The sequence below is a fragment of the Mixophyes fleayi genome, chromosome 11, assembly GCF_038048845.1.
Source record: "Mixophyes fleayi isolate aMixFle1 chromosome 11, aMixFle1.hap1, whole genome shotgun sequence".
Taxonomy (NCBI): Eukaryota; Metazoa; Chordata; class Amphibia; order Anura; family Limnodynastidae; genus Mixophyes; species Mixophyes fleayi.
The window spans coordinates 13,965,047-13,979,747 of NC_134412.1; the positions used below are offsets into that span (position 1 = coordinate 13,965,047).

General features: G+C 33.5%; 1 protein-coding gene across 2 annotated transcripts in view; it reads right to left on the bottom strand.

Annotated features, from left to right (window-relative positions):
- Positions 1-4,481: 4,481 nt before the first annotated feature.
- The window catches only part of LOC142106878 (phospholipase A2 inhibitor and Ly6/PLAUR domain-containing protein-like), a 61,794-nt gene continuing 51,574 nt past the window's right edge, over positions 4,482-14,701 (bottom strand). The window contains exons 1-5 of one of the 2 annotated variants that reach the window (XM_075189917.1): positions 10,511-10,725; positions 9,351-9,467; positions 7,127-7,273; positions 5,489-5,635; positions 4,482-4,679 (exon numbers count right to left, since the gene is read on the bottom strand). In XM_075189917.1, coding sequence (XP_075046018.1) covers positions 4,552-4,679; positions 5,489-5,635; positions 7,127-7,273; positions 9,351-9,467; positions 10,511-10,562 — 591 coding nt within the window. In that variant the 5' untranslated portion in view covers positions 10,563-10,725 and the 3' untranslated portion in view covers positions 4,482-4,551. Of the gene's footprint in view, positions 4,680-5,488; positions 5,636-7,126; positions 7,274-9,350; positions 9,468-10,510; positions 10,726-14,701 lie in introns of those variants that run through there. The other variant, XM_075189918.1, reaches the window with a different exon arrangement.

Consider the following 14,701-nt stretch of genomic DNA (forward strand, 5'->3'; position numbering starts at 1 on the left):
ATTATATAATTTGGAATCAAGACAATATTTATTTTCACACGTTGGTGGAGAGTTCTACACACAAAACTGTCTCCTTAACACGACTGGAAGGCATTGACACAAACCAAGTGTTTAAATAAAACTCTATGTGTAATTAAGATGTGTGTATAGTTAATATGACATGCTGTTACTTGCATATGCATTATTCACTTTAATATACATAGTAAAACTGCAAGATATATTTTATTATACCATTGGAGTATGCTATAATCCACATACACTATTCAGAGTTTAGCTTTGTAAAGGAAATGACAAAATAGTAACTGTATATTATTAAAAAAAGAGTTGAAAAACACCACTGCACTGTCATGACTTCTGCCCCTCTCCTTATTTCATCACATGCCCATCTTAATGGATATGTTAAGCAGTTATATGTCTATTTAGCAACCTGTGATAGCTCCAAAACCCAGAGAAAACAGCATTTGTCTCCAGAGATTATCACAAGCATTCACTCAATTTATGAAGGTGTGAACACAGGAGAAATCAGAGATTAACCTACTTTACATTTATTATAGCATAGAGCTTGGCTGCCGGTGAACAGTAAAAACTGTACGCATAGGAGAGGGATCTTCGCTGAGGCTCCTTGAGTATTAACAGAGTATTTCATCTTTAACCATTGGCTTCTATATTAAAACATTTTTCAGAAACTCAGAATTCTGAACTCAGGGCTGAACTTTATTGCTCTTGGACTCCGGATTTGAACCTAATTTGGACAACATCCTGTTTATTTTATTTGAAACTATTTTTGACTTTGGAATTTAGACCATTTGGACACTTTTCTTAGTTTATTAATATTGATACATTGAACTTTTGCTATAATATGTACATATTGGTTTGTGCTCAATTCTGTTTTAATTGATCCGGACCAGAATTGTATTTTTGATTTTGTGCAATTACTTTAAGAATTAATGTTTCCTGTAATTTTGGATCTTGGCCATTCCCATATTGTCTACAGCATTTTACATTGCACCAGGGAAAACAATATATTGTTGTATGTCTATTCTAGAGGGAAGTGACCCACCTCTATCTCATAGTTTTCCCACAGAGGTCGCATCATTCACATTACATGCAGGAAAGCAAGGTTATTTCCCCACCAATTTGCATCACAAGAAAGTGTGTTAAACTTTTTACTATGAGTTACTTTACCATCCTGACAAATAAAGCAAAGTACAATGCAAGAAGGATGCCCGAGTCACAATCCTTATGTGTTATTATATAGCTGGTGAATTTCAATTGAACAACACGTGTAAGAAAACAACAATTGATTAAAAATGTGATAAATGATACATTAGTTCTGTGCCAAATTTCAATACATTTTGCTACAGTTAAGATACTTGACCAATGAAATTTTCATCAGAAAGAACTTTTAACATTTAATGTTAATGTTGCTAAGAGTTAATGTGTCCAATGTGAACATCCAAAAATACTCATATTGGAGTAATAGTTTGTCATCTAAATAATCATACCACAATGCTCACACATTTGAGCTCCTGTATGCAAAGAAACAGCAATTTCTTAAGAGCTTTTTAGAAGGAGTGCTTAATACAAATTACAACACCAACTGCTAGAGAAAAGAGGATTTGTAACCTTTTAAAAACTTGACAGAAAAAAACAACAACAAAAGACAGTAATGTTGGGGCAATATAATATTAAAACTCAGCAGAAACCAATGTAAAAAATAATATACTATTTAGGATTTAGTAAACCATATTCAAAATAATTACAGCACAATATAAAACAATGTCATATAACTGTACAATTCTACTTTAACTCGTCATAGGACTGCAATCAGAGCAGGAAATATCATATAGATGTTTTTCAGACTACATTGTTAGCGTCTTCTTTTTTCATGTCTTTTAACCCTTTGAAAGCAGATTATCAATCATGTCAACTTTATTTCCCAGATAAGTTCTAATATTTGTTGCATGTGTTCACTTGTTTCATTGTCCAAGCACTATTGTATAGCATTGCGTTTTTTGTGTCAGCCTTTTTTTGTCTTCACAGATATTATTCTGCCCATGGGTCTTTATGGCAACCTTTCACCCAATATGTTCATTATTTTGTGCAGCCTGCTGTTCAACATAAACCATTATTTGTATGCAATAAAACAGAATATAGACAAGGTTTATCCCAGCTTTCATTTGTTCCTGAAATGTGTTTATTGGTCACATTTGAAGTCTCTAGTCTAGAGAATTTCTTATATGGAAGGTGTTGGTGTGGTTTAGCAGTCCTTCTCTTTAATCCGCACTATTTTAGACTACCTACTGATTTTTTAAATTTGTTAATAGAAGTTGTGCTTTATAATAACTATTTCTTGTTTGAAGACCTCCTAGACTCCCTCTTTGCAATTTGCTTCATCTTCTCCCTTCTCCCTCTATGTTCACATCTGCCTTACCTGCTCCTACTGTCTCCCACTCCATCTAGATTATAAACTATCACAAACACAACTCTCTCTACCCTATGTATATTGTCTGTAGGTCTACAGTATGCCTTCCTATTTGTCCCTGTTATATGTTAAACTGTATAGTGGTGTTGTGGTTTCTGTCTGCACAACATGCTGTTATTCTGTGCATTTTATCCTGTTTATACTATTCACATAGCTACTCACTTTAGATTCCCTGTTATTTTGCTTAATTGTGCCTACAAATTATCTTGTGTTTATGTAAAAGTTTGTAATACATAGTAACATAGTAACATAGTTGATGAGGTTGAAAAAAGACACCAGTCCATCAAGTTCAACCTATTTTGGATCTCCTGCGATCCTGCACTTATATTTGAAATTAATCCAGAGTAGTAAATACCATTTTTGTATTTATATTTTATTTACTGCACTCTTGTGGCTGCATATACATAAACCATGATGATAAGGATGATTGTAAATACTCTTTATTTACAGTTACAAAGTACTGCAATGGGCTCTAATATGGTCCTATCATATACCAATCTTTTTATAGCTCAATATGTATGTAACTACATTTTGCCAGACATTTTTTATGCCTTTTAGTTTTTTCTGTGTGCAATATATTGATTACATATTTATGGTGTGTAATTGAGATAAACAGCACTTCTGTGGTTGAACTTAATTATTTAAATACCATTGTACAGTTTACTTGCCTTACAGTTTATATGTAATTCATTTTTGGAGAGTTACTGTCATTAAGTCTGATGTCAGTTTCTCTATGGCCATTTATAGAAAACATACCAATAAAAACACATTGTTGTTGGCAAACAGCTTTTATCTCAATCCCGTTAAAAGAAGCCTTCCTTTCATTTTTCACAGTGTTTAAGAGTTCTACAAATTTATCCAGAAAGGTTTGCATTGTTTGATGCCTTTATTGAAATGTTAATACATTTCTTGATAGGTACTATGACAATTTTGAAATAAAAAATGACATACATTATTATTGAATTTAGATTGTCAGTAATTGATGAGTACAGTGCTGCTGAATTAGAGGCGCTATATAAATAGCTGCTGCTAATGATGATGGTAAAGGAAGACTTTGTACCTGTGTGTAAACTAGTAGTGGGGATTTTTGGACTAAACCAATGGAGAGGTTGGAGTAAGGAATCTTCATTGAGGTCACTGGCATAGAATGACAGATGAACTAAACACCATAGTGAAAGAGTTTCCACAATCCCACCACAGCACTGGTAATTGCCAACAGAAAGAACAATATTATATTTTAGTTATCTTAAGGATACCATCAGCACTATGGCACTGTACTCTTGCTGGGTAATAGTCACATTATATTGCTTGTCTTTCAGTGAGCACCAAGTGAAGTAAATACAACATGATTATTTTTTTGAATAAAAGTGGAAGTATGTTGTGCCTTTTACTGTACCCAGAGCTAACTCTCTGGTGGGAACATGCAATAAAATGTATTGATGTAAAGTGACACTGTAGAGTGAGTCATTTGGGCTGCTTGTGCTGTGAAATATAAATGAGAAGTGAAGTTTGCATGATATGTTTGATATTTTGGATTTCGCAATAGTCTGTTCAACTATGTAACTGTTGTTGTTCAATGTTATACTGTTACATTATGTAAATGTGTTAGGCTTAATAACATAATGAGCAATCAGGCTTTTGTTTGATTCCTCACTCTTTGTAAAGCCAAAGCCATCAGCATCTGTTCAGAAAATAGCTACTTGACTCCAGCAGCTAATGGGGAAAGGGGAAGGTTCAAGCTTCAGCTTGGGAGGCAATGATGGGTTTAGGGTTCCTCAGTTTATTAATGATGAATATAAGTTGCTTTCCAAAGGGGTATAACTGATATCAATGTAGGGATGGTCTATTGATTCAGAAATGTCATGAGCCATAGGTCACGGTAAACATCACAGTCACATTACACATTACACTGCATTAAGTGAAATTTGCTATAAACTGGACTCTTTTTGTGAAAATGACTGATATTTGCTTTTAAAAACAGTACACACAGCTGATATTATTTGCTAAATTTATTTTCTATTTTATATAATTATTATTATTGTAACTTTAGTGTTCATTTATCAGCTCTATTTGCCCGGATCACAAGTAAAACGAACATTCTCCACATGTTTCACACCAACCAGTGCATTCACTTTATATTTGCAACTCAGAGGAGATATGCAGCCTTTGTAAGAGAATTCTACAATCTTACCACCTGCAAACAAAGAACATTTAGGATATTGAAAAAAAAAAAGGATAACAGTATTAATGAATGTACACTGATGCATATTCTGATCATCATTACAGTGTGTGTCAAGGTAAAGTTTTCCATTGTGTTTTTCAATAGAGTTTGTAGAGTTTTTTCAGTGTGCACTCAAAATTAGTAGCACAATGCACAGCTCCCTGTTTTGTTGTATTAGACTTGTCATTGCTTCCTGTTTCACTTTTAGGTCATCTATACCCAACTGCTACACCAGTCTCTGTTCTCAATCCACCCCAAAATAAATCCCAGTAGCGGTATAGAGTGAGAGTGTGATTAACTTGTACTTCCTCTGAAGGGATCATGTCACTCAACCTGCTTACCACAGAGATGTACAGTATTATAGGACATTCCTTATTAACTCTTTTAAAAGAACCAAATAGTAACATAAAGAGGAGGACTTTTTCAGTGCCAATTGGTGAATTTCCATTTGGTTGTTTGTTGTAATTTTCTATACACATATGGATTGTTTTTTCCTGGTAGATTTTAGAGTTATTTAATACTGTAACTCACACAGTCCAATTTTTTCTTGACATCTCAGATATATCAAGTAAAAGTCAGCCTAATTTTGACATGTGGTAAATCTAAATCAGGTTGGCTGGGTGGATTGGGAATGTCCTAAATAAGTCATGGGTGCAGCCTAAAATGTCCCAATGTTCTAATTGGCAATGTTGGTAGGTATGTAATATTACACCTGGTAACATTATAATAAAGTGTCATAAACCAATAGGCTTCTCTATAATTTCTATACAGAAATGCATTACCTGGATCTTTGTATCTTCCAATATAATTAAGACATAGGTCGCCAGGATGAATACATCGCTCTGTATTATTGCTTATACATTCTGTCAACCCTTCTCCAATGCAGACAGTACAGATTTTTCCTTTACGTTCTATGTTCTCAGGAGGCACTAAAAATTTAGCATTAATTCATTTGAAATGTACTCTTAATTAAGTGAATCATTAATTCTTACTAAAAATGAGCAGTGCTTTCATTAACATATAAGCTTCAAACACCATTGTAATGCAGTTAAAATCAGATCTCCCAGGTATAGGGGCTTACATCTAAGAAGGGCTGGCTTATAAGCCACACTCTTAAATAGACCTGATAGACATCAGCCAATACAAAATTAGGCAATATTTTAAAATAAAGCCAGAGAAGACATAAGCCCAGGCTCTGTTAATCCCTTATTATATATGGTATCAGTTGATTAAGTAAATTGATGTCGTGCTAAATCAGAAAATGCTAATTCCTGGAATCTCGTACATAGTACATACATACGTAAGATATTAAATACTTTATATAAAATTTTACACAAGGATGGTCAGGTATCAAATAGTTGTCAAACAGGCTGACATTTTGTACAACATCATGAATATTAAGTACGTTTTACCATGAAATGTATTCAAAGTGTACACATAGTAGATGCAGACATTGTATAGACTGAACCAATATAACATCTCTGAGTTACCTAATATTAATGGATTATATTTATGAGCTAATAGTCTATAGAGAATTGGTAGATTACGTTCTCACAGATATTAGCTCTGTGAGGATAGTGTTTCATCAAATACAATTTGTTATTCAGTATGTTCTAAAAATTACATGTAATAGATCTTTGCATATTTCCAAAGAAAAGAATTTTGCTACATTTATTGTTTTATAATGACAATTGTCATCTTACATTTTTTAATAACTTTTTTCGATCCCATGAATTTCTAGTCCTAACATTTGATCTTCATTAAGCCTTACATTGTGAAAGCCATTGTTCCATAAACTACATGAATTAGATCTAATAAGACTGAGACAGTTGCCTATAAGTTGGAAATCTGGATCTTCAGCTCTAAGTTTTAAGATCAGTGGTTTCTATTTTTATAACTGGGAAAAGGGACAAGAAAGTAATTATTTGAATGTCTCCATACCCCTATAATCTGGTTGTTGGAAATCAAATTGAGAGGGTCTTAACAGGTTGGAACTGTTGCTTCTCTAAATTGTGGGCATAATCATTTGGATTAGGAGACTAGTTGGGCAGATCGGAGGTATGGCCACATTTTGTCCCATTATTTTCGTATTTGAATCCATCAACAATTCCTACAGTGAGAATTACATCTCTTTTCTTTGGTTCTTTGGGTTACTGATAGTTATTAAAAATGTGATAGAAGCATGTAAATGTATATTTACCTTTACTGAAATTTACTCTAAATACAATAGTTCCATAGTTTGAAAAAAGACCCAGGTCCAACACATTCAATATTGCATAAATTCTAATTGTGTTGATCCAAATAATCAAAACAAACTCCCAGTGTGACAGTTAAGAAAAAATGTTATCTTCATTTTTTTTTCCCCATTTCATTATACATATTCATGATCAGGGAAATAAGTACACAGATAAAACACTTACTTTTGTAGCTATCTGTGTTGCAGTTATCTTCTGAGCAGCAATGAATGTTAATTCTCAGAAAGACATCATCGTAATTAGCGTAATATAGACTTTCACATCGGAAGCCTGGATTGCAATCTTTTTTAATTGAGTGATAAATTTCATATTCTAGGGAATGATGACATGTGAAAATAAAGCTTTCATTTTACAGAGTAGGTGCAATAATCCCTTATAATGCACAAATTACATTTTTATAAAAAGTTGCATTTATGAGGAGAGACTGACATCTATGTGGGATTTTCCATCCCCGACAGTTATACACTCCATCATAAACTTCTATAATGTGACAAGTGACACCAGTAACATCACTACTCTCTAAATCTAAATGATGAAGGTCAACAAATATGAGGTTACATTTTACAAGCTGTTCCACATGCAATCATGTAATTTGTGTAACTTAACAGAAAACTGAACAACTTTAAATTATAAACAACTTTACACTTAAATTATCTGAGTCATTAAGGAAAGTAAGGTAAAAAAAGGAGTAAATGTTTTCTGTGACAAACCATGTTACAATGCAAGGGGTCAAATTAGTTTATTATTTTGCACATTAGATAAATACTGGCCGTTTTATCATCTAGAACACAAATACTTGACAGCTTTATTTTTACATGGAAATTTAAAGTTGATCTAGGACATGCCCTACCCCCACTATAAATCTGTCCCCACATTTTAAATTTCCTTCCCCCTCCAATGCAACATGGTTTTGCCCAGGTGCAAAGTTACTAATTTGTTCTGCTTTGCTCTCCTTAATGACACAGGCCCAAAAGGTATATTTTGCTTGATTACCAGAAATCATACTAAAATCCCAGTATTATTCATCTCAGTGCCAACCAATATATAACATTCACTGCTGAATGTGGACTTTCTGGATTTTATGCATGTTACATGTTACATTTTATGAGATCCCAACATTTGATTTGCCCTATACACAGTGGTGGACTTGGGAGTGTATATGGTGGTATGCCATACCGTCACTTCTCCTACTGCCTTCACTCTAAAGCTATCAAAATCTATTCACGTACATTCTCATTACATTTCTCATACCGCAACTTGTACATTTCCACTTCGACCACCCACTTCTTATACAATAACATTCACTGAAGCCTCAATTAAAATCAAAAGTGTCTACATTTTCTAATGACATGTATAGATTGAAATTTTGCAATCTGGAGTGTGACTAAATAATATGCCGATGGAAGCAAAAGTTGATCAAGTGATATTATCATGACTTTTACAAACTACCATAAATATGTCTGGTATACACTTGAAATTGACAAATGGTGTATTTTTTAAGCATTGATAAATCTACTTCAGAGGTAAATTCCATTGATTTAGAAATTAATATCAAATAAATTGTCATTTAAAAAAAAAAATCTTCTTTCATTTTGTGGTGCCTCTAAACTTAATTCCTGATATAGCTGCCTCAGGTTTTCTCATTATAGTCAGTCCCCTACTTTTATTTCAGACTAATAGGTCACTGTATAAAGATTTTGCATGGAGTAAAATGCCCCAAAACAATTTTTCTAAGAACTAGAGGAGAGAAATCCAAATTGTCTTCATTTTCTGTAAATGTCAATTTTCTTTACTGATTAAAATAATTCAGAAACTGCTGAATGGATATTTTCATTTAGCAACAACAAAACATAAATAATACATACATAATACTGTATTACGCTATGGGAGACTATGTTTTTATTAATAGACATCTGCAATAGAACATCATTCAACTGTTTTTGATATATAATTAAGTGCAAGGGAAGGAAGAGCTTCATGTATGTATTATTCATGTTTTGTTGTTGATATTTGATTTGGAATTATTTGGTGGAATTCCCTATACATACGAGAGGCTGCATGCTAAGTGAAGCGCCAGACACTCAGATTCTGTATGATCTTTTGGATATTTTCATTTGTCTTCTAAAATCAATTAGAAAAGAAAATATAAAAAAATTATGATTTCTGCAGTATAGAATATCTCATACTATTAGTGTATTTTCACAGCACAAATTTTTTGTGTTGCATACAATTCAATGTACATTTATTTCAACACAGCAACAGTCTCAAATAATTAAACTTTTATGGAGAATCCCTAAGAGCGCTGTTATTTTCTGTAAAGATGGATTATTAATTGTGTCCTTTCTCTTACACACCCATGTGTTTGCTCTACTGAATGATTGATACTTACCGACTTGATAGATTTCAGAAACTACCATGCATTGAGTAGCGTTAGGACAAAAAACTGACTCTCCTTCACATGTGTCACTGTTTGCTTTGAGACACTGGTAACAGTTAATTGCGTAAACTAAGAGAAAGAATATAAATTAGTATTTATAGTGAAAACATAATTTAAAAAAAAAAATATCAACAGTATTAATGTTGAACACATAAAATGGACAGAAGAGGGTATAAATGATAATTGAGTTTATAGTAAAATTGAATATGTAATGTTAGTATCATACACTAATATATATAAATATATATATTTTTTTTAGGCAATCCTAGCTTGCTGAAAGATCGAATATTCAGTAAAAATACACATACAGCAGGAATGGAGGGGATTTGCTGGCCATTAGAGACATTAACACCTTGTCACAATGCTAATAACTGTTCTTGTTATAAATTAATACCATTATCACACTGACTGTTTTTTTATTCTTCATTTGTAGCTAGATCTGAATAATTGAAAACCATGAACATACCAGTATATAGGCTACAATATTCTCCAGAGCCAACTCTAACTTGCATTTAATTAACAATCAACCTTACAATATTGACAATTATACATAGAAATGTTCCAGTAATGTTAGTTATCATTACATGGAATTTTCGACTGCAGGATCCAAGGGCTTCTCTGATGTGTGTTTCTTGCACAAAGACATTCATAAAGTAAAATGCTTCCTCGTTATCTAAACCCTATTTAAAATATATATTTTGTTATTTGCATACCTACTAAATGTCTTTTAAGTTATTTTTGCAATTTCTTATAAAGCAAGTTTTCTGTTCAGTTTACAATCAATTTTGATCTTCTGGAGGAAGATCAAATAATATAATAAATAAGAAATAAGAAAGGGTACAATAATTTTTTTCCCCTAAATTTATTTATCAAATTATATGTAATCAAACTGATCTATTAGGCTGTCACTACTAGTAATATTGCTTAACCAAGTGTTAATTACAGTAGTATGACATAACATACATGTAACATTTTGGGGGGAATTTTTACATTATTGAAGATTCAAGAAAAATAATAATTGTTGCAACAGATTCTTACATTTTTAATTAAATTGGTTAATAGAGGAAGTAAATTAGACATCTTTAATTAAACAATTAATATAAACATCTTACCAGTCCATGTAACAGCCCAGATTATGCTGAGGGAGACGAGGATGGATTTCATTTTGGTTAGAGTAAAGTTGAATTAGACAATCAGTTTATAAATGGATTCACCTGTATTCTGGATATATCTGACTGTTATATTTATACACTGAAATTTGCAATGTGTAGTTCATTTTATTTGCATATTTACCATCTTTCAAAATATCCAATTGTATGCCGTGGCATGCATCCCATTATCATGTTTGTTTGCAAATTAACACTGCCAAATGTTCTCCTCACCATATGTATTCCAACCATTGTCTTCAGTTTGACTAACATGAATATATGCCACTTATGAGTACGTAGCAAGATCAGAATTTTAATTGTCTGTTTGTTTTAAAATAAACAGATGTCTCAGTCGTTCATAGAACCATCTTTTTCAGCTTAGCTTCTTATGCCTTATCTTAAAATAAAATACTAGTCAAGCAAGCAGAAAAATGCATTTATTTAAATGTTTGTCTGCCTTGGTTTTTGAGCCATTGTTTTCTTTACAAAGCAAATTTTAAGCAAAAAGGGACATAACATACAACAATGTAAAAACAAACAAAAAATTCAAGAGAAATAAAAGAAGTTTCCATTTTTTTTCAAATTATAACACTGACTAAAGGAAAATAATTCAAATAGATATAATGTTATTTACTTATAAGTCACAAGAATATATATGCCAAATATCACGTGAACATGTTTTTTTACCACACACACCATCCCCAAGCCTAAAACTTTTGTAGATTTAAATTTTTTTTAGATAAAAATATATCTCAGTTTTCTTTATAACGGACAATGGATTTAATTTTAATTCCACAGTGCACAACAAGTGGTTTGGAATCCCAAGTGGAGTACCAGAAATTTTTGATATCCCCTGATAAGCAGGGTTCGGTAATCAGGCAGAGGGTCACAACAGGAGATCAGATAACAGCAAACCAAAACTGGAACAGGGATAAACAAGAGACAAGCAGCATCTTAAGTCAGATTATATAGACACATATGTATCAATATATCAATTTATAATAAAGATGACCACTGGGGACATTGATATGTAGATCATTGTTTTAAATATTCTTATTGTTGTTAATTATATTTAAAATGTGGGATAATGTGATGACACGAGCAGATCCTGTTGCCTTTAATATTTTCTTGAAAAACTGGGATTAACTGACCAAATGGGCATTGTAAACACAAGGCAATTTCTGATTCAGCCCAGAAACAAATAGTGTGGGAATTAAGGCAGAGTGGAGGGGTAATAGCAGTCAGCATACACAGTATAGTCCAGGGCATGATCTTTCAGTTTTAACTTCTGTGGTTTACTTAATTGTACACCAGGAGCGCCTAGAGGGGGGTGCAGCAGGTACAAAGTACCAGGCCTAAGCCTGCTTGAGGGATCTGGCCTGCCTATTTAGTGGGAGAAATCACCAACCTGGTGTGGCTCCACCCCCTTCAGTGGCCATAAATTGAATGAAGTTGCTGTACAGGGGCCCAAAATTTCTATTGGCCCTGCTCAACCCACCCATACAATATGCACTTTGCTTACCCCTCACTTAACTTAAACATTATTCAATAAATTTTTCAAGACATGTTATGAAAATGAGGTTCTCGGACCATTTGCACTGGCGGTAAAAGGTCCTGTGAGGTGGTTACTGTCTGGTGGAGTATTCAGGAGTTCCTGACCTGTTCCTGAGATTTGTTGAAGATTTCTGTGGTCAGTGATGGTGAGGGAGTTGTGCAATGTGATTGTTGGTTTGGACAATGAGAGTAGAGGTGTCGTAGGTGTGGCTCTTTGAAGATAAATTGGGACGGAGGAGAGAAGTGCTTACTTTATGAAGTGGTAAGGAAAAATGTATCAATTGTCCTTGTAGAGAAGTCCCTGTAGATGTTTTTTCTAAATTGTATCTGCTATCCGTGTAACTCTATATCTTCTATTTTCTTGGTGGTTTAAAGCTCTTTTTTTGTTATTATATAGCTCTTTTGCATGCTGTTTAAATACAGTAATGTAAATTGCTTGGATAGAACAACTTACACTGTTTATACTGAGCAGTGTCTGTAGTTCTTAGCATGTAATGTAGATGGCTCTTGGAGTTATAGCTCTTCAGCGTATTCTCTATAACCTGTAAAGTTAATAACTGGAACAGTATAGATCAGCATTAATAGCTTGTGCAAAGAAGAAGGAATGTTTATAGCCCATAATGCAATTAAACTAATATTTATATTACAGCTGGAAAGATTTTCAAATGTTTAAAGCTCCAAACATATAATCAAACATTAGAATAATATATAAATAAATAATTAAAATAATAAACAAAAATACGAAAAAAAATTATGTGCAATTAAATTAGAAAAATATGAAGTTTAAAAAACAAAATTAAAAAAGTGAATACATTTTGAAAAAGAGATATGAAATTAATTACAATGAAGATGAAAAAATAATTAAGATGAGAATAAAATAAAATAGGTCAACAAGAAAATAAATAAATATATAATTAAATAAATAAATAAATATGAGCATAATTAAAAATACAACAAATCAAGAAAAGTACATGATTACTTTTAATGTAAGTAGTGTGGTTCTGTTTTTTTTAGTGTAGGTCTAAGTGTGGTATTCTTCTAGGGAAGTGGCCACAACATGTCTGTCTCCAACAGCAGGACATGGGGTGTGGTCATGGCAAAATGGGGGCATGTCCACAACACAACGGTATGTGGCCATGTCCACAGAGGCCACGCAATACATACTTCCCTTCCTCCATCATTCGCACCTATGGGACAATTATGTCCCCAGGTGGGACAGTGGGACTGAGCCCTAAAATCAGCTGAAATCAGGACAGTTGACAGGTATGGTAAGAGGTGGAAATAAATTGCTATGCTAACGTGTTGGTGGTAAAAATTTATTTTGTTGGTGGTCTTGGGTGTAGGGGGTGTCAACCATTAGTTAAAGGTGGAGTAAGGTTGTACCCTTAGAATAGCAATTGTTTTATGATGCTTTATTGCTGGCAATTGTCATTTCTAGAGATCTTTGCTGCTGTGTGACCGTCAGTGGAAGACAGGGAGCGTTTCACCATCGTCACTTCCTGTAAAGCGCAACACAGAGGAGCCAATGCGCTTTGCCTGCTGACTTGATGGTTCTTCTGTATGAACAGATAGTGGTTCTAAAGTTGGAGTGTAGTTTTCTATATCCGATGCTTTTCATCCTGTTTCAGTGGATTTCAGCAGGGATATGGTTGGTTTGCTGTTTGGTGGATCTTTATATTGTAGTGTGTTTTAATCCACTAATGGGGTGGAGGGGAGGGATGAACATACTCTGATTTGAAGTAGGAATGCAAGGGTGGATGTGTATACATTTTAACAGACTTACAGGGATGACTCAAACCAAAATGTTCTCCATTTCTGTAATGTGGCTTTTCTTTTCACCCTTAGCTGACTGACAGTCCTACTGAAACAGTATGTAACAGTCAATCATCATCTGACATATTATAGGGAGGCAAGAGAGAATTGTAGAGAACACAACCCAGTTTACTTTTCAACTAAACATTAGTGTGCCTACATAATATTATTAAATCCCTGTTGCTGTATGACCTAAACAAGAAGGTAGCTCTAGGATTTTTTGGTCCCCCCCAAGAAGAACAATGCCTCACCCTCAAAAGAACCATGGGAACTTCCCTTACATTGCACAAATTGAAATAACACAACATACACATATATCTTTAATAAAAACAGAGATATAAAATGACTTTTAAATGAAGAATGGGCATGGCAGACAATTACCATAATACAATTTAATTTACAAAGTAAGGATTCGTAGGTGCCAAAATTTGCAGGTCTGAATGGCTGTAGTTGCGTATATTCACTTTCTGAGCATACGCAGTGAAGAACACACAAAGATACGCTATGAACACTAGGCATTTTGGGGCTTGTGGCTCCACAACAATTGTAGAGCAAGAGGTTGAAAAATAGTGATCAGTTTCAAGTTTTAATTACATATAATGCTCTCTCATCATTCTTTGTAAAAAATATGAAATATTACATAAATATGACTATTATATATAATTTGACTCACAACAGTCCTGGAATGTTGGAGGGAGGAGTTTCTCAAATAAATATTAATATTGAATAGATAAAGCTTGGCAATGCTGTGGGGGCAACTTGCTTTCCTGTCTGGTCAGTCACTCAGAG